General features: G+C 42.7%; 1 protein-coding gene across 2 annotated transcripts in view; it reads right to left on the bottom strand.

Annotated features, from left to right (window-relative positions):
• The window catches only part of mreg (melanoregulin), a 163,250-nt gene that overhangs the window by 94,527 nt on the left and 47,801 nt on the right, over positions 1–20,922 (bottom strand). For both annotated transcript variants that reach the window (XM_072712772.1, XM_072712773.1), the window contains exon 4: positions 10,841–10,931. In XM_072712772.1, the coding sequence (XP_072568873.1) occupies positions 10,841–10,931 (91 nt within the window). The remainder of the gene's footprint in view (positions 1–10,840; positions 10,932–20,922) is intronic.

Genomic DNA, 20,922 nt, shown 5'->3' with positions numbered 1-20,922 from the left:
GAACGGGCTCCTGTACCGTCAGGTTTTCCGCCCTGATGGTGCTGAAGCTACATTTCAGTTGGTGTTGCCCGGTACCTTAAAGAACAAGGTGTTGACTCAGGTACATGAAGACTATGGCCACCAGGGTGTGGAAAGAACATTGGAGTTGTTGCGCCAGCGGTGCTATTGGCCAGGTATGTCCTCCGATGTAGCCCAGTGGTGTCAGCAGTGTGAGAGGTGCCAAATGGCTAAGGATACACATCCAGCAGCTCGTACTTTTATGGGGCATTTGTTGGCTTCTCGGCCCAATGAGGTTTTAGCAGTTGACTATACAATGTTGGAACCTGCCCAGAATGGACATGAAAATTTTTTGGTCATGACTGATGTCTTTAGCAAGTACACTCTGGCTGTCCCCACTCGTGATCAACGCGCCTCCACTGTGACCCAAGTTTTAGTGGCTGAATGGTTTTCAAAGTTTGGTGTTCCTGCTCGGATACATTCAGATCAAGGCCGTAACTTTGAGAGCTCCCTCATCCAGCAGCTTTGTGGTCTCTATGGGATCGAGAAATCGCGCACCACTCCATACCATCCGGCGGGCAATGGCCAGTGTGAACGCTTTAATAGGACTCTCCACAACTTGTTGCGTACTCTGCCTGTGTCCCGGAAGAGAGATTGGGATTCCTGTCTGCCGCAGGTGCTTTATTGTTATAACACTACTCCCCATCAGGTGACCGGGGAATCTCCTTTTTTTCTCATGTTTGGTCAGGAGTCTAGACTGCCAGTGGATTTCCTTCTAGGTAGAGTGGCGGAACCTGTGAGTGGATATGTCCATGAGTGGATTGAAGAACATCAGACTCGACTACAGTTGGCATTTGAAGGGGCAAGGGGACGGTTGAAGATGGCAGCTGAGCGTCGGAAGAAGAACCATGACCAGCATGTTCGAGACCGGCCACTAAGTGAAGGCCAGTTAGTACTCCTCCGTGATTGCAGTACCAGAGGGCGTCATAGAATTCAAGATTGGTGGAGTTCTGTGATAGTAAATGTCTCCGGTGTCTGCCCTAGTAACCCTTTGCCTGTGGAGTCAACTTTTGCATCAGATGAATCCTCGGGTGATGAGGACCTGGTGGTGTTGATGCAGGGAGGCCCTGGGGAGGTGTCTAGTTCTTCATTGGCTGGGCCAGTGGCAATGACATGTGCTACTCAGGAGTCTCCTTTGCGGCCTGCTGAAGTTTCGGGCCCCTCAGTGGTTCCTCCATCAGTAGTGAGTCAGCCACTTATTTCCAGAGTGGGTGCGAAGGACGACCGGGGTAACTGCAGGCCAACACTCTAACGCTTACCACCTTCCGAGGCCTGCAGTGGTGATGGCACAAGCTCTCTGGGTCCTGTGTCTAATGCAGTTTCTGCTCTGTTTAGACCCTGGAGTTAGATTTTGTATTGTTCTATCGTCGGGTCGACAATATAAAAAAGGGGGGGTAGATTGTGGCAGAATGGCTATTTTGGGGCGCTGTGCCTTTAAATTTGCGGGGCGATCATTGGCTTTCAAGGTAGCACCCTATAAAAGTGGCAGTGGTTGGCTGGGGATCTAACGCTGGCAAGGTGTTCTTCCGGTTACCTGACTTTGCTGTTTAAAGGTATGCAGCGGGTTGTTTTGCGTCTGTCCTTGTAAGTCACCCTCACGGCTGTTTGAATGTATGGTTTATTTTATAGATCTGCATACGACGGATTCCTTGGAAGCTACTGTTTGGTAGGTGGCGGTGGGTATGTTACTCCATTCTGTTTCGGCTAACTTAATTCAAATGGTTGTGCCTGGGTGCGCGTTGCTGGGGGTAAACGGTGGTGCTGGCGACTAACAGGCTTATTTTGCAAATTCGCTGGTAAGTTTGATCGGTCAGTGATTTATGTGTATTAATTTAAATTTACAAAAGGCACCTACCAGACAACGTCAAATTGGGTGTTCGCAAACAGTTGCCAGTAGAATGCATAATTGTTATTTTGGGGAATGATCTTGTTGGTCGTAAGGTGTTCCCGCCTCCTATTGTGTCTGACAGTCCATCTACCTGTGTAATTTTATCTAGGCAGTTCCCCTCTGTATTCCCAGCTTGTGCTGTGACACATGTACAGGCAAGAAAGTTTGGTAATGTTGTTGACCTGTCTGACTCTTTCATGACTTCTCCTGTTGAATGTAAACTATCTATTGCACCTGAAGCTTATGTTTCTGACCCTGCAGATTTGGCTGTCATTAAACAGTCTGCCTTAGAGCTGGACAGAGTACAACTGGGCACTGCACAACGGTCTGACCCCTCTCTAACACACTGCATTGAGGTTGCTGTGGAGAAAGATAAATTCCCAGAAACTGGGGTTGGGGGATGATGGGGTACTTATGCGTAAATGGATGTCCCAAAAAAGCGGAGGATTGGAATGTCACTTACCAAGTAGTGCTTCCTACAGGTTACTGATACCATTCTTTGATGTTGGGCCACTTAGGTATCAATAAAACCTTTCAGTGGATTGCAAAATACTTTTTCTGGCCCAGTTTGAAATCTGCTGTTGCAAAATATTGCCACTCTTGCCACACGTGCCAACTTGCAGGCAAACCAAACCAGGCTATTCCACCTGCCCCACTGTAGCTAATTCCTGCAGTGACTGATCCATTTCAGAGGCTCCTTACTGATTGTGTGGGCCCATTGCCTAGATCTGCATCTGGACACCTACATATACTGGCAATTATGTGTACGTCCACCAGTTACCCTGAGGCTATCACCTTGCTAAGCCTCAAAGCCAAGTGGATTTCAAGAGTGGATTGAAAGAGAGCTTGTAAAATTTTGCTCTATTTTTGGTTTGCCAAGGGTTATTCAAACTGATAAAGGGTCAAATTTTACATCAAAGTTGTTTGCTCAAGTCTTGAACTTGTTGTAGGTGAAATATCAGATGTCAAGTGCTTATCCTGAGTCTCAGGGTGATTTGGAACGTTTTCACCAAACACTAAAAACTATGTTGCATGCATATTGTGTAAAGGCAGGAAGGGACTGGGCAGAGGGTCTACCCTTACTGATGTTTGCGGTGCGTGAAGCTGTACAAGAATCACTGGGTTTCTGTCCTGCTGAGCTCGTGTTTGGCCACAGAGTTCATGGCCTTCTAAAACTTTTAAGTGAACAGTTGCTGTCTGTCCAGTCAACCCCTGTGTCTGTTGTAGACTATGTGGATTCTTTCAGGAAGAGACTGTGTCTTGACTGTGACTTTGCGAAAGCTAATTTGAAGATGTCTCAGTCCAAGATGAAGGCACAGTTTGACAAGAAGAGTGTTACATGCCATTTTCAATCAGGTGACTCTGTCTTAGTTTTTCTTCCTGTCCCTGGCTCTGCCCTACAAGGTAAGTACTCTGGCCCTTATTTGGTTGAAAAGAAGCTCAGCGATACAGACTGTGTTAAGACTGTGTTAAGTTTCCCTGAATGATGGATTGACTGTTGGTGAGACTCAGACTCCCTGTGTCCGTCTCCAGAACTCTGCTGTGTTGAGTGACTTATCTGCACATCTTGCCCACCTTCCAGAGTTGCAGCGCAGGGATATAGTGTCCCTGATATATCCTATGTTGTTTTCTGATGTCCCATCACAAACTAATGTACTTTGTCATGATATTGATGTGGGTGGCAGTCCTCCAATTAACCAGCACTCTTAGAGACTGAATCCTCAAACGTGAAGTTATGAAGTCTGATTCCGCCTATAGATTCTGTACGTACTACCGCAAGGAAAACAGTGTCACCAAACCTGATTCCTTCCCTCTTCCATGAATGGAAGATTGTGTGGATAGGGTGGGAGCTGCCCGCTATGTCACTAAGTTAGACCTCCTGAAAGGATACTGGCAGGTGCCTCATACCCCCCGGGAATCTGAGATCTCTGCATTTGTAACACCAGATGACTTTATGGAATGTACTGTGATGGCTTTTGGGATGCGAAATGCTCGGACCACGTTCCAACGCCTTATGCAGGGTGTCTTGTCGGGAGTACAAAAATCTGAGGCATACCTGGATGACCTTGTCCTCTATTCAGATTGCTAGGATGAGCATATGACATCACCGGACCTTGTGTTTGACAGACTTACAGGTGCTATTCTGACACTTAATCTTGCAATATGAGTTTTCAAAGGCAGTGACCACCTATCTAGGTAAGCATGTGGGACATGGCCAAGTCAGGCCTATTGAGGCCAAGGTAGCAGCTATTGTTGAGTTTCCTGCTCCCACCAATAATGAGTTGCGCCACTTTTTGGGAATGGCTGGATACTACCGTGGGTTTTGTCCAAACTTTTCTACTATTGTGTTTCCTTTAACTAATCTTCTAAGTTGTAAAGAAAAGTTTGTGTGAAGTCCTGAATGTGTGGATGCATTTAATGCCGTGAAGGACCTCCTCTGTCATACCCCAGTTTTATCTGCTCCCGACTTTAGTTTGCCATTTAAGTTAGAGGTGGATGCATGTACTACGGGTGCTGGTGCAGTCTTATTACAGGAAGACCAATTTGGCATTGATCACCCTGTTTATTTTTTCCAAAAAGTTTTCAAAGTGCCAACAGAGATACAGCACTATAGAGCAGGAAGCTCTTGCTCTGTTGTTGGTGCTTCAACATTTCGACGTTTATCTAGGTAGTAGCTCCTCTCCCATCATTGTTCATACAGACCATAACCCCTTGTTTTCCTGTCTTGTATGTCTAATCAGCGATTAATGCACTGGTCACTAATTGTACAGGGATACAATCTTGATATCTGCCACAAGAAAGGCACTGAGTGTTTTTTCTGATGCCCTGTCCATGCTAGTGATAACTATTTTATGTGTCTTTTTTTTTTTTTTTTTTTTTTTACAAACCTTGTTCGTAATTTAATGGTGGGGGTGTTATGTCCTAAGACATTCTTAAATATTTGGTTGTTGGTATCAAGATGTTGTGCATATGCATGGATGTATCTATTGTGATTGCGTTGTAGGTTGCTTGTGGTGGTCTGTCAGTTCTCTGCTCCCTTTTATTATCAGGCAATGAAGACAACTAGGGGGCGGAAACGCTTGTTGAATCGACCACATTAACAGAAGTAGTGGCATGCTATCATTCAACTTTATTTCACACCAGCTGATGTACTGCCAAATTACATGGTTTGGCATGGGTCTGTGTACATGAGTATAATTCATTTTTTGATTTAAGACTGAAAATAAAAAAATGGGTCATTTTCACTGATTTGACTAGACCAATGGTAAAGGGAAAACTGGAAAACAGCTTGTTGTGCATTATTGGTGTCTGTCTAAAGAAGTCAGAAAATGCCTCGTATTCTGTTTGATTGGAGGTGGGTTGGGATATCGGTGAACCATCTGTTATTGGCCAGGTTCATTGCAAAAACTTCCTCCCACAGGATCGCTACAGAATAAGAGTTTTGGGTCTCTCATGACTGCAAGGGGTACCTCAAGAGTTTTTGTTAAAGCTGCGCTGGAGAACTTTGTAAACTCTTTATGAATTAAAGTAGTCTGAACCAAGATGGTTTTTAATTATACTTCAGAAAAAACTTTGCCTTGGCCCTTAGCCATAAAACATTTAATTTCATTTGGCATATTTCTCATATAGCCTAGCATATTGTAGCGCCGGTGAGATGGCTCCACATAGGGGAGCCCAGTAACAGTTCAGGAGTCTTGGGAAAACTGTAAATGGCCCCTGTGTGTGTTATTGTTGATACTTGATTTCTTCCCAGTTGCCCTGTGTGCCCTTGCCTGTGTGAACCTTGTCCGATCTGGACAGTAAGGAGCACATGGTGGGTAATTTACACAACAGCTAAAGACACATGAGGATTGGACAGCGTTCACACCAGACACAGGCAAGGACACGCACAACAATCGGGAACAAAACAAGTATCAACAAGAACACACACAAGGGCTATTTACAGTTTTTCCATCATACTCCTGATCCATTGCTAGGACTCCGCTATGCGGAGCCATGTCGCAGGTGCTACAATACGCTATATGCTAAAGCAAATCAGATGTTTTATGGTCAAGGGCCAAGACAGAGTTTTTTCTGAAGTATGATTAAATGTCATCTAGGTTCAGACTGCTTTATTTAATATATAATTTACAAAGTTCTCAAACGCAGCTTTAACAAAAACCCAAAACTGTTATTCTGTAGTGGGATCCCGTGGAAGGAGGGGTCTTTGCAATGTACCTGGCTAATAACAGATGGTACACCTAAATCCCAACCCAGCTCCAGTCAAATGGAATACAAGGCATGTTTTGACTTCTTTATACAGACACCAATAAATGCAAAATGAGACATTTTCTAGTTTTCCCATTATGATTGGTCTAGTTAAACTGGTGAAAATTACCCATTTTCTCATTTTTGTATTTTCCGTCTTAAATCAAAAAAAGATTTATACTCACGTACACGGACTGGCATACCTCTACATCAGACACTATTAAATCTGCATTTAAAAAAAGTCCTCTGATCACTTCCTCCATTGTTGTGAACATGGCACTGCAAGTAGTGATGTGCGAATCATGTACAAACTTGTTTTTCAAACGGGTCTTTAACGTGAACTGAATGAACTGATTCGCTGGCCAAAAGGATTCAAATCACTGTACACGCATGAGTGTAATGCCTGCTAAGCCTCTGTGCCTGTGATCAGAAGGTTGCCAGTTCCGCCCCCGGCCTCAGCACATCTGCGGGTCCTTGAGCTGCAAGAGATGGCTGCCTTTCATGGCCAGCTTGCTGTCACCCACAGAAAGCAAGTTGGGGGAGGCATAAAAATAATTTCCCCACGGGGATCAAGTGCTAATGTGCTAACACTCTCGCTTTTCAAGTCTAGATTAAAAATGCACTTGTATAGCTTAGCGTATAGGAAACCTAGTTCTGGTTCCAGCTAGTCGCTCACTCCCAGTCAGACTAACAGTATGAGGTGATGAGCTGGGTGGGGATCGGTGTCATTGGCTTTGGATAAACTGATGCGTCAGTGCTGTCACTCTAGCTTTACACTAGAGTGCTGATGTTCAGGGAGTCCCCATGCCTGTGTTCCCGCCTGTCTCTCCCTCTTTCTCATGCTGCTATACCCAGATCTGCCGGAGCCTAGACGAATATTGCACTCGATCATTTTGCTTGCACTGCCTCTGGTTTCCTCAACTCTGGCTAATACACAATTTTTCTTACTTCCTCCCTCACCCCTTCTGGGGTGTGCTCCCTGGAGCACAATATCATTGAAGAATTTATGCCTCTGCTGCCTGCAAGACAACTACCTCCACCTCCGGCAACTACCCTCCAACCTGCCTGCCCTTGGCTCAACACGATGCCTCGCCATCCTTCCCTGCGGCTGTGCCTCTATTAATCCTGCCATCGTGCATCAAGCACCCCGTGCCTGCACCGGTCGGCCACTGCATTGAGACATATATTTCAACCCATGTATTAGCTTAGTCATATCATCTTGTTTGTTTGACTCATCTGCCGGCCCCTGGAGGATGGGCTCCCCCTTTGGGTCTGGTTCCTCCCAAGGTTTCTTCCTCTTAGGGAGTTTTTCCTTTCCACCGTTGCCTTTGGCTTACTCAATGGGAGGTCCTTACGAGGCAGAAATTTAAAGCGCATTGAGACAATGTAATGTTGTGATAATGCGCTACATAAATAAAATTGAATTGAAAATTGAATTGAATAATGTTCGCATCATGTCAGCAATTTCTTTCAGTCATTCTCTGAGTCTATGGGCCTAACACTGACTATGTAGTGCAGTGACATCTATTGGCCAGAATAAGTATTGCCATGACTGAGGACCGGTTTGTACAATAAAATATTGACTAATAAAAGTTGTGATTATTAATGTATGAATATTCTGTATATTTATTTGTAGCCTATAGTAATAAATAAAATTAAAAACAAAAAACTTTGTTGGTGCTATACGTTAAATTTAAATATATAGCTTGCCATAGGGTTTATATATTTGTGTGTACATACTTGCTAAATTATAATTATGATAAATACACACCTAAATACATATATATGTTATGTGGTTGATGTTGCTATTGTTACTGCTGTTACCACAGTTGCAGCTGTTGCGCATGTTGTTAGTGCTGTTACTGTTGTTGTTGCTGCTCATTGTTTTATTTTTATATTATTATTATTTTAGTTTTGTTTTTCTCTCTATTGTCTTTTTTTTGTGCATCAATCTGTGTGGTCCATTTTTCTTTATTTCTCCCCCATACTTCTTCCCTCACCATTGTTCTCTGTCTCCCCTAACCTCTGCTTGTTGTCTTCTTTATATAAAAAAGAAAGAAAAAAGCTTGCAATGAAAAATAAAGCAGTCCTCTGTAGAGGGGAAGTGGTGGAGAGAATTAAAAAAGAATGAATCAATGATTCAAAGAATAATTTCAGTGAACTGAATGAAATGAATTGAATCAATAAAAAGAATCAGTTTGCACATCACATATTGCAAGCACAGGATACATGTGATTATTTACACTCACCTAAAGGATTATTAGGAACACCATACTAATACGGTATTGACCCCCTTTCGCCTTCAGAACTGCCTTAATTCTACGTGGCATTGATTCAACAAGGTGCTGAAAGCATTCTTTAGAAATGTTGGCCCATATTGATAGGATAGCATCTTGCAGTTGATGGAGATTTGTGGGATGCACATCCAGGGCACGAAGCTCCCGTTCCACCACATCCCAAAGATGCTCTATTGGGTTGAGATCTGGTGACTGTGGAGGCCATTTTAGTACAGTGAACTCATTGTCATGTTCAAGAAACCAATTTGAAATGATTCGAGCTTTGTGACATGGTGCATTATCCTGCTGGAAGTAGCCATCAGAGGATGGGTACATGGTGGTCATAAAGGGATGGACATGGTCAGAAACAATGCTCAGGTAGGCCGTGGCATTTAAACAATGCCCAATTGGCACTAAGGGGCCTAAAGTGTGCCAAGAAAACATCCCCCACACCATTACACCACCACCACCAGCCAGCACAGTGGTAACAAGGCATGATGGATCCACGTTCCCATTCTGTTTACGCCAAATTCTGACTCTACCATTTGAATGTCTCAACAGAAATCGAGACTCATCAGACCAGGCAACATTTTTCCAGTCTTCAACTGTCCTCTGACCTCTAGCATCAACAAGGCATTTTCGCCCACAGGACTGCCGCATACTGGATGTTTTTCCCTTTGCACACCATTCTTTGTAAACCCTAGAAATGGTTGTGCGTGAAAATCCCAGTAACTAAGCAGATTGTGAAATACTCAGACCGGCCCGTCTGGCACCAACAACCATGCCACGCTCAAAATTGCTTAAATCACCTTTCTTTCCCATTCTGACATTCAGTTTGGAGTTCAGCAGATTGTCTTGACCAGGACCACACCCCTAAATGCATTGAAGCAACTGCCATGTGATTGGTTGATTAGATAATTGCATTAATGAGAAATTGAACAGGTGTTCCTAATAATCCTTTAGGTGAGTGTACATGTGGCAAATTTTTATGGCAAATTTGAGGCAATTACTGGATGGGAACAGCACAGCCTTCAAAGCACTCATATTTTCAAACTTAAAATACTTTCTCACAAGAAGAGAAAATGCCATACTTATTTGTAGGACACGTGGAGAATTTTAGATTTTCTGTGAGAATGCGATAACTAAAAACATGTCTCATTACAACTTTTGTTTCTCCAAGACAGCTTATTTTGTGATCTTCAGAAAACAACTTTGGCTGTGTCAAGATCACAAGAAAAATAAGTCTTGATCTCGACATAATACAGAAAAAGACAACGTCCTCTATGAACATAAAAGTTTGCTACTTTGAGTTTTCTTTCAGTTCTTTAAGTATGGAAAGCAAAGTTATTTTTGTATTTCTTTTGTCTTTTTTACTGATGCAAAAAATGATCTGATCTGTGACTCAAATACTGTGATATAAGCCCGAACCCTGAGTTCTGTAATCCATTGCACGCCTAAACCAAACCCACCAAGCTACACAGCGAACACACTTCTTACATCGCACTGGTGATGGTGGCACATCGCCATTACAGAGGCGGTGGAAATACTTCTCACAAATACAAAGAAAACAAATCGGTAGCTGTGTACAACCCAAACTCGACAAACATGTGGAACAGCAAGCTGGTTCTGGTAATATCAGACAGCGATATTGATTGGTTGTCCACAGTGAAAACATCATTCTGTGCAACAATATTTTTATTTAGTAGCTACTAACTACGGTGTAACTTAAGTAGTTGTGGTGCAACTGACAAAGAAGGTGGTGCTAGTTTCAAACTAGCTAGTTTTAACATATGATTTAAGGTACACTTTACACCTGACCTTATGATCAACTTACACTAAGCTGGTGCAACCCACTGCAGGTCCTTTTAATTTAAATGGTAGTTTACAAGTCCTGTCCTAGCTCAACGTGTCCTCCCGACGTGGATTATCTGGTCACGCTCTTGTTTCTTGGTCTCTTTTGTAATAACACACAAGAAACCAAATCTGCACAAAAATAACATTTTGTACTACACACATTGTAAAATTTGTAAATATTATATTATAATATAATAATTTTGTGCATTACTTTTAACTTTTGGCCAAATTTTAACCCAGATTTTTTTATATCTGCATGGGTGTTTTTCTATGGAATAACTACAGATTTCCTAACTTACTGAGTATGTCTTATTTTTTGTTTGCCATCTTTGCTCTCTGTATTCTCTGTGTTGGCTCTCTTACAGATGGCTGGCACTAGATCCAGACCTATGGTATTTTGAAGCAGCTGTTATGCAACTGTAACTTTAAATCATTTGCATGCATAAGAAAATGACTTTTAAATAGCTGCTCACTATGAGTGAAAGGGTTAGTATAACCAATAAAGTAATACACTCACCCAGATTCTCAAGGATCACCTTCCATCTGTCTCTCACACCACGGCGCACCTCCCTCATGGCATTGATGTCAACACTAAGACGCCGGTATCCCTGTGGGATGTTTGAACATGGAAAGAAATGAGTAGCATAATAACCAAGAATTTACATGTATTTGGGGAAACAGAGAATTACAGAGCATTGTCATCATCACAATAGGTTACCTAATAGAGCAGGTTTGGCTTGACTGCCATCTACTGCTGATTGACATTTTAGTACATCAACTGCAAGGTAGACTGAATGAGTTTGTCTGTCTCCCACTACATGTTCTGCTCTAAAAGTAGTAAGTGCAGTTTGTTTGGAAGCTTCTCTTATATCCAATTACGGTAGTGCCAAATGTTTAAGATGTTTTTTGAACATTCCACATTCGTCCTAGTTTTATATTGCCCCAGGCCCAACTTTTTTCCAGTGTGTTGCAGGTACCAAATTCAGAATGACTGCATATTTCCAAAATATAAAAAGAATAATAAAACAATAATGTACCGTATATAAGGCAAAGCATTGAATTTCTTATCTTTCTACTGTTTTGAATTTAACACACATCAAATGCCAGGCCTGCTATTATCTTTCTCTATGGTGTGTTACTTGACAATTGCCCTGTCCTGATTGTTCTCATGTGATGCACCCGTGTTTTCCCTTTTATATATAAGGGTGCAGGCCCTGGCTTGCCAGTCAAACATTTCTCATTATTAGTGTCATCGTTGCTGCCAGGGGTGTCCGTGTCTTTATTGTTATCTTTATTGTCTTAGTTTCCTTTGTTCCCTGGTCAGGCTTCTGGTTTCAACCCCTTGTTCCATTCCTTGTTCATTAAACCTCAGGTACTGACACATTCATCCTTGTCTTTTAAAAAAGTCATTTACCTTAATAATCTGCTGACCACATACAATCCCCCACGCTTGCTTCGATCTCAAGGTGCGGGATATCTGTTAGTACCTAGGGTAGAAAGATCTACGGCAGGCTGCAGAGCTTTCTCCTATAGAGCTCCTCAGCTGTGGAACGGTCTTCCACCGGATGTGCGGGTTTCAGGCTCACTTTCAATGTTCAAGTCTAGACTAAAAACACACCTTTTTAGTTTAGCTTATAGGGACACTAGTACTAGCTAGCTTCTCACTCCCAGTTAAACCTATAGTGTGAGGTGTAGAGCTGGGTGGGGATCGGTGCCATTGGCTTTGGATAAACTGAATTGACAGTGCTGTCACTCTAGCTTCACAATTGCTTGTGGGATTGGAGTGCTGACATTTCAGGGACTCCCCATGCCTGCATTCCCACCTGCCTCTCCCTCCTACTTATGCTGCCATAGCCATATCTGCCGGAGCATTGCACTTCATATTGCACTCATCTAACTTTTAGCACTGCCTATAGTCTCCCTTACTTTGACTAATTGCATTTATTTCCACCACCTTCTCCTGGGTGGTGCTACCTGGAGCCTTCAATCTATCAAGATGTCCAGCACACCCTGCAACATGTGACGTCGCCACTGCCAATGACGACCGTGCATCCAGCTCGCCGTTCTGCCAGTGTCATCTTCCTTGTACGACCCGCTCCCTGCCTTCTGGCTGCCTGGCGATTGGAGGAAGTGTTGGCACCGGCTTGTCATCTCCCCCCTACTCTGCGTTTGTGTTTCAGACTACACTGTATTTGACTCTCCCTGCCGGCCCCTGGAGGATGGGCTCCCCCTTTGAGTCTGGTCCCTCCCAAGGTTTCTTCCTTCTAGGGAGTTTTTCCTTGCCACTGTCGCCTATGGCTTACTCACTGGGGGCTTTGGGTGGGGATGCTGTAAAGCGCTTTGGGACAATGTAATGTTGTGATAATGCGCTATACAAAAATAAATTTGTTGTTGTTGTTGTTGTTGTCTCCCTTCACCCATGCCCGGTAGTTTGTGACATCACAGATGATTTACAAATTACCCTTTTCTGTTTTTTTTTGGGGGTTTTTTTGCATTTTACTAGTAATGTCAAAACAAAGCTTTCAGAAGCAGTGAAGCCTCCCTTCCAAATGTGTCAGAATGGCCATAGATGGAAATTAGCGGGAGAACATTTCAAACTGGATTTAAGGAAGCAGTTCTTTACACAGCGTGTAGTCAGAGTATGGAATAGTCTTCCTGATAACGTAGTGCAAGCTGAATCCTTGGGTTCCTTTAAATCAGAGCTAGATAAGATTTTAACAACTCTGAGCTATTAGTTAAGTTCTCCCCAATGGATGGGCCGAATGGCCTCCTCTCGTTTGTATAGTTCTTATGTTCTTATGTAGAAAAGGGTTCATTACTTGAAGCTTCACAGCATGGTGCACAGTAGTAGTACACTGTAAAAATGAGAAGCTAGCCTTAATATGATTTTTTATTTGAAAGAACAAAAATATTTAACTGCTCTGTAAACAGTTTCAAAGTAATTGGTTATTCTAACTTTTGTTTCTAAAACAAAAAAACAACTAAGTTGTTGTAGATGAAGCCAACTACTATGTGCATGCTCATTGTGACTCCTTGATTGAAAGGGTTCTACAGAGCAACCCTGCAGGGGGTTTTATCTTTGGTAAGGAGCTTCATCCTCCATCTTGGTCTTCCACAAGCAAAGATTTTACACTTTTCCCTCTAAGTCTTCACGTAAAAAAGGTCAGTATGTCGGTTGAGTGGTGCCATGAATTTCTGGATTTTATGTAATTACATGTATAAATTTGTTCTTAATTGGTCATGCATGGGATATGCTACCCAGCACTATGACTGGTGAGTGACCTAAAGTATCTTAACTAGATATGTTAGGTAGCAAACATCAGCGCTAACGTAATTTGCAAGTATAATTAACAATAGTTAGATTGAAAATTGGCATGTTTACATATGGAAACACTCATTTAATCCCCCAGACCCTTGTGAACAACTCACCTCTTTCTGGTCATAGTACTTATAGCATTAAATGCTGCCACTTGCTGCATTGCTAGTGATTAAAAGTAACACTCGCCAGGGTCTCAGTCATGTGAATTGAGTAGCCAAGTGTATATACCCCAAAACCCATGAACATACTGTGCATTCAAAATCATCCTGTTAAGCTGCACTGAAAAAAAAATCTTTGACCAGTCTTGTATCAGTCCCACTTATTGAAATAGTTCCAAATCTATTATCTTAACACATATATTGTCTTTGAATTGTTTTTCATAAAAATGTTTGAGTATGTTTCAGTGTTAGATAAGTGGGTTGGCTCATGGCTTTGTCTTCAGTCTACAAAATACAAAAAACAACAATTTTTAAATTAAAAACGCTTTCATTCATTTATAATTTAAGCCCTTCCAAAAAACGTGCTGGCTGCTAACAGATATTAAGGATGGGGGGTTGGACTGTGAGTAAAGCAGTTGAAAACTATATAGTGTTCAGTATTTAAGAACATAAGAACATAAGAACATAAGAAATTTACAAACGAGAGGAGGCCATTCGGCCCATCAAGCTCGTTTGGGGAGAATTTAGCTAATAGCTCAGAGTTGTTAAAATCTTATCTAGCTCTGATTTAAAGGAACCCATGGTTTTAGCTTCCACTACAATAGCAGGAATACTATTCCATACTCTGACTACACGCTGTGTAAAGAAATGCTTCCTCAAATTTGTTTTAAAATGTTCTCCCGCTAATTTCCACTTATGGCCACGAGTTCTAGTATTTAGACTAATATTGAAATAGTCATTTGGCTGAACAGCATCCAGACCCGTTAGAATCTTATAGACCTGAATCATATCCCCCCTTAGTCTCCTTTGCTCAAGGCTGAACAGATTCAGTTCCGTTAACCTCTCCTCGTAAGACATTCCTCTAAGACCAGGAATCATTCTCGTAGCTCTTCGTTGCACCTTTTCTAAGGCAGCAATGTCCTTCTTGAGGTATGGTGACCAAACCTGCACACAGTATTCTAGGTGGGGTCTTACCAAGGAATTATATAAGTGTAACATCACCTCCCTTGACTTAAACTCCACACACACTTTATTTATTATTACAACTTTGGGGAAATATAGCTGAATTTTTTACCTCTTTATTCCCTTTGTCACGAATTTATGCATGTTTGCTTTTGTGAGTGGGCTAGTCCTCTGCAAAGACAGGCAGAAAGATGGACACGCCCTGGACTGGAAAATTTTGGCAGCATTTTACACGTCATACTCACAGTAAGGAAAAGAGAACTGTTAATGGCAAACCTTATATATATTTTAGGAGTGGTTACAGTTTGGAACTGGTTACTGATTCTTTCACACACACTCCTAGCTTGACTTTTCCATTATTCTCTCCTTTCCACTGTCTGTCCTTTGTATTTTTGTTGTGTAACAAAATTTAAATGCCAAAATATTTGTGCTTTCAGGATGTCAACCATGAAGAGGCAGAGCTGGCAATTTCCCAAACAATCATGGGGATTTATGTGGTAAAAAATTAAAATGCAGAAGCCTTGGAACAGCCTGCACATGTTGGCATTGTTATTGAGGAAGTTAAGGTACTGACAGGCATGCGATGTATCACCTATGGATTTATGTTATTTGGAATAATCTATGCACTCAACTTGAATTATTCCCAAGAGTTCAAATGGACATTTGAAGTATTTAGAAGATACTCATGAACCTAGATGGAGACAAACTTTCCCCAAAAGTCCAAAAACTGAAAATCAAGCTCTTTCAGTAAACACATTACAGAGACAGTGATCACAGTAAAATGTGTATTATATGATGTTTACTCCTCTATACCTTTGTTAAAAACAACTTTTGCTTTAAATGTTGATTGACATTCAGTGTATCAAACTGCTCTTTAGGTAAAAACTCTGTAGCACACTCAGACACAGAAATACACTTACATGCACCCTCACACACACAGACACGCATCTGCATGCACACTCTGACACACGGAAACACATTCACATGTACACTGACACACGGAAATGTACTTGCAGGCACACTCTGACACACAGAAACACTCTCATGCACACAATGACAAACATGAACACAAATGTACACTTTGACGAACAGGCCATTCATATGGGGCATTAAGAAAAATCCAGTGCATCAGATGTTTGATTGTGAACTACTGTTAAAGTATTTTGCAGATGTAAAAGGGAAACAATGTTTGAGATGTCCCTGTTTGTGCCTTCATAGTATTCTTCTCTCTATATATCTCTCACACACACAGAAACACATTCGAATGCACACTGAGAGACACATAAGCACAACCGACTTTGCAAAACAATCAAATGTTTGATTATTAAATACTGTTAAAATATTTCGCAAATGTTGAAGAGAAACAGTATTTGAGATGTATGTCTTCTCATCGAGTGTTTGTTCAATGTCTTTATATTAACTTTGCATTTGCACAGTTTTAGGGTACTTGAAATATTTTTTTTTGTGAAAACTAAGCTTGTGTCCTTTGATTTTGTTAAATTGTAGATAGTGTGGCTAAGACATTTTGTTAAATTTGTAATAAGGTAGGCCAAGAAATGCAGAATACATTGTGATATACACTCACCTAAAGGATTATTAGGAACACCTGCTCAATTTCTCATTAATGCAATTATCTAATCAACCAATCACATGGCAGTTGCTTCAATGCATTTAGGGTTGTGGTCCTGGTCAAGACAATCTCCTGAACTCCAAACTGAATGTCAGAATGGGAAAGAAAGGTGATCTAAGCAATTTTGAGCGTGGCATGGTTGTTGGTGCCAGACGGGCCGGTCTGAGTATTTCACAATCTGCTCAGTTACTGGGATTTTCACGCACAACCATTTCTAGGGTTTACAAAGAATGGTGTGCAAAGGGAAAAACATCCAGTATGCGGCAGTCCTGTGGGCGAAAATGCCTTGTTGATGCTAGAGGTCAGAGGAGAATGTGCCGACTGATGCAAGCTGATAGAAGAGCAACTTTGACTGAAATAACCACTCGTTACAACCGAGGTATACAGCAAAGCATTTGTGAAGCCACAACACGCACAACCTTGAGGCGGATGGGCTACAACAGCAGAAGACCCCACCGGGTACCACTCATCTCCACTACAAATAGGAAAAAGAGGCTACAATTTGCACGAGCTCACCAAAATTGGACAGTTGAAGACTAGAAAAATGTTGCCTGGTCTGATGAGTCTCGATTTCTATTGAGACATTCAAATGGTAGAGTCAGAATTTGGCGTAAACAGAATGAGAACATGGATCCATCATGCCTTGTTACCACTGTGCAGGCTGGTGGTGGTGGTGTAATGGTGTCAATTAGGCATCGTTTAAATGCCACGGCCTACCTGAGCATTGTTTCTGACCATGTCCATCCCTTTATGACCACCATGTACCCATCCTCTGATGGCTACTTCCAGCAGGATAATGCACCATGTCACAAAGCTCGAATCATTTCAAATTGGTTTCTTGAACATGACAATGAGTTCACTGTACTAAAATGGCCCCCACAGTCACCAGATCTCAACCCAATAGAGCATCTTTGGGATGTGGTGGAACGGAAGCTTCTGGATGTGGATGTGCATCCCACACATCTCCATCAACTGGAAGATGCTATCCTATCAATATGGGCCAACATTTCTAAAGAATGCTTTCAGCACTTTGTTGAATCAATGCCACGTAGAATTAAGGCAGTTCTGAAGGCGAAAGGGGGTCAAACACCGTATTAGTATGGTGTTCCTAATAATCCTTTAGGTGAGTGTATATCCATCCATCCATCCATCCATCCATCATCTTCCGCTTGTCCGGGGTTCGGGTCGCGGGGGTAGCAGCTTCAGTAGAGGCACCCAGGCCTCCCTCTCCCCAGCTAACCCCACCAGCTCCTCGGGGGGGACACCGAGGCGTTCCCAGGCCAGCCGAGAGATATAATCCCTCCAGCGAGTCCTGGGCCTGCCTCGGGGCCTCCTCCCTGTAGGACAGGCACGGAAAACCTCTCCGGGTAGCCGCCCAGGAGGCATCCGCACCAGATGTCCAAACCACCTCAACTGGCTCCTTTCGACGTGAAGAAGCAGCGGTTCTACTCCGAGGCCCTCCCGGATATCCGAACTTCTCACCCTATCCCTAAGGGAGAGCCCAGACACCCTGCGGAGAAACCTCATTTCGGCCGCTTGTATTCGTGATCTCGTTCTTTCGGTCATTACCCATAGCTCATGACCATAGTTATGGTCATGGTGAGTGTATAATTAAATGAAAAGTTTAAAAATATTGTATAAGCATGTAGGATCACACATGCACATATCACAGGGCCTAGCCTGGTATGAGAGGTACACATTGGCATAAACACCAAAGGGGAGTTAGTGATCCCACACAAATAAACACACACACACACACACACACACACACACAGATAACAAGGGAGGCCAGCACTCCAACTTTTATTGCCCAAAGATTTAGGGACCTACAGACAGCAGAGTGGACCTCATGAACTTTAGAACATAAAAACCTGGTACCTCAGAACAAAGGGGAGTAGAGAAAAGCCCATCAGCCCGAGAGGAGCAGAAAGACCATCAGCCCGAAGAGAGGCAGAGAACAGCCCAGGAGAAGAGAAGCCCACAAGAAGCCCTCCGGTGAAGACCCCCCACCCCCCTGCTCTGCAACCATGTAAACCAACTTCCTCTTATTCTAACAACTTAAGCTGTTTTGTAAACCTGCTATAAGACTTTAGGGTTGTGGTTCCACAAACTCTGCTTGCTTTGCAGAACAGTCTTTTATGGTTACTCATTTAAATCCGGTCATTGCATTTCCATAATTACATTGTTTGTTTCTATTCCGTTATTTCGTGTTTGTTATTTGTGTTAGGTGTAATGTCTGTCTTATGTTAGTTGTAGTGTTAGTTAGGAATAAATGCATGTCTTTTACACAACTTCAGCCTCCGTCATTGAGTACTCACACTAAGTTCCTGCCTCTGTGCGATCTTGCTACACGCTCTGAAACCTCAAACTCGCCTGAAATATCGCGAGACTCTCTCTCATCGGCCGTGAGGGGAGCTTCGCTACCAATCGTTTACATTACCTGGTGATGCAGCTCGCTGGACGAGCCTTCTAACCCAGGTTACTAAGCGATATTGGTAATTAGTGAATCCCATTTAAGTCTCACACTAACAGACTTCACGGGGATACCGCAATTGAGTTTAGAGGAGCCGACCATTTGGCATAACAATTGGTTAATAATCAGCATTAAATAATAATTAATTAAAATTTAATTAATTAAAATTTAATTAATTACAAAACATATTGGTGGATTACCTGAGCTAATAATTCCTACAAGCATTATTTAGGAGTACAGTATTTGAATTATGTGCATATTTAAAAAAAAAAAATCCATTTATTAAATACACTTTGTATGGTATCAAATGGTATATGTTTAAATTTTGTAAGATTTATAAAGACAGATTAGATACTTTTAAATTAGTCATTTTTAAATCATTAAGATTTATATGAATGAATGTATAAAACTCTAGTTCTTAAATAATTTCAGTTGTGTAAATCTTAATATAAAAGTTGTTTAAAGATTATTCATTTGTCATTATTAAATTTGTCATACAATTGAAATGTATAAATATTCAAAACTTGACCCAATTATTTTTTCCAGTGTGGTTGTCCACCTGATTCTTAAATAAACTTAGCTGGTACAAAATACAGCAGTCAGAGTTCTCACAAAAACTAAAAAATATATATTAGCCCTGTTCTATGCTCCCTTCACTGGCTTCCAGTTAAGATTTGGAAATGACTGCAAAATACTGCTGATAGAATAAAAACTCACTTGTTTAGTCTAGCTTATAGGTATTCTAGTTCCAGCTCTAGCTAACCGCTTACTGCCAGCTAGGCCGATAGACTGAGGTGTAGAGCTAGGTGGGGATCAGTGCCAATGGCTTTGGATGAACGGAACTGGAGTACAGACATTCAGAGACCCCCTTGTTCATTTGACTTCCTCTGCCGGCTCCTGGAGGATGGGTTCCTCCTTTCAATGTGGTTCTTCCTGTTTTTGTCCTTCTAGGGAGGTTTCCTTGCCACTATTACCTCTGGCTTGTTCACTGAGGGCTTTGGGCAGGGATAATTTAAAGCATTTCAGACAATGTTATCTTCTGAAAATGTGCTATAGAAATAAAATTGAATTGAATTGAAACAATGTTGGCAATTCGGTCCCTGTACGAACGGAGCAGAAGCTTGGTCCGCATTGCCGGTAATAAGTTGGACGTGTTCCCAGTGCGGGTTGGGCTCCGCCAGGGCTGCCCTTTGTCATCAGTCCTGTTTATAATATTTATGGACAGGATTTCTAGGCGCAGCTAGGGTGTTGAGGGTGTCCAGTTTGGTGGCCTCAGGATTGCCTCGCTGCTTTTTGCAGACGATGTTGTCCTGTTGGCTTCATCTGCTGGGGATCTCCAGCATGCACTGGCGCGGTTCGCAGCCGAGTGCGAAGCAGCGGGGATGAGGATTAGCACCTCCAAGTCCGAGACCATGGTTCTCAGCCGGAAACGGGTGGTTTGCCCTCTTCGGGTTGGGGAAGACGTACTGCCTCAAGTGGAGGACTTTAAGTATCTCGGGGTCTTGTTCACGAGTGAGGGTAGGCGAGATTGGGAGCTGGATAGATGAATCGGAGCGGCGTCTACAGTTTTGCAGGCGCTTAACCGGTCCGTCGTGGCTAAGAAATAACTGAGCTCTCGATCTATTGGTCCATCTTCATCCCTACCCTCACCTATGGTCATGAGCTATGGGTAATGACCGAAAGAATGAGGTCGCGAATACAGGCGGCCGAAATGAGGTCTCTCCACAGGGTGTCTGGGCTCTCCCTTAGGGATAGGGTGAGAAGTTCGGATATCCGGGAGGGCCGCAAAGTAGAACCGCTGCTTCTTCACGTCGAAAGGAGCCAGTTGAGGTGGTTTGGACATCTGGTGCGGATGCCTCCTGGGCGGCTACCCGGAGAGGTTTTCCGTGCATGTCCTACAGGGAGGAGGCCCCGGGGCAGACCCAGGACTCGCTGGAGGGATTATATCTCTCGGCTAGCCTGGGAACGCCTCGGTGTCCTCCCCGAGGAGCTGGTAGAGGTTGCTGGGGAGAGGGAGGTCTGGGTGCCTCTCCTGAAGCTGCTACCCCCGCGACCC

The sequence above is a fragment of the Paramormyrops kingsleyae genome, chromosome 5 (assembly GCF_048594095.1).
Source record: "Paramormyrops kingsleyae isolate MSU_618 chromosome 5, PKINGS_0.4, whole genome shotgun sequence".
Taxonomy (NCBI): domain Eukaryota; kingdom Metazoa; phylum Chordata; class Actinopteri; order Osteoglossiformes; family Mormyridae; genus Paramormyrops; species Paramormyrops kingsleyae.
This window is presented reverse-complemented; position numbering and strand designations above follow the sequence as displayed.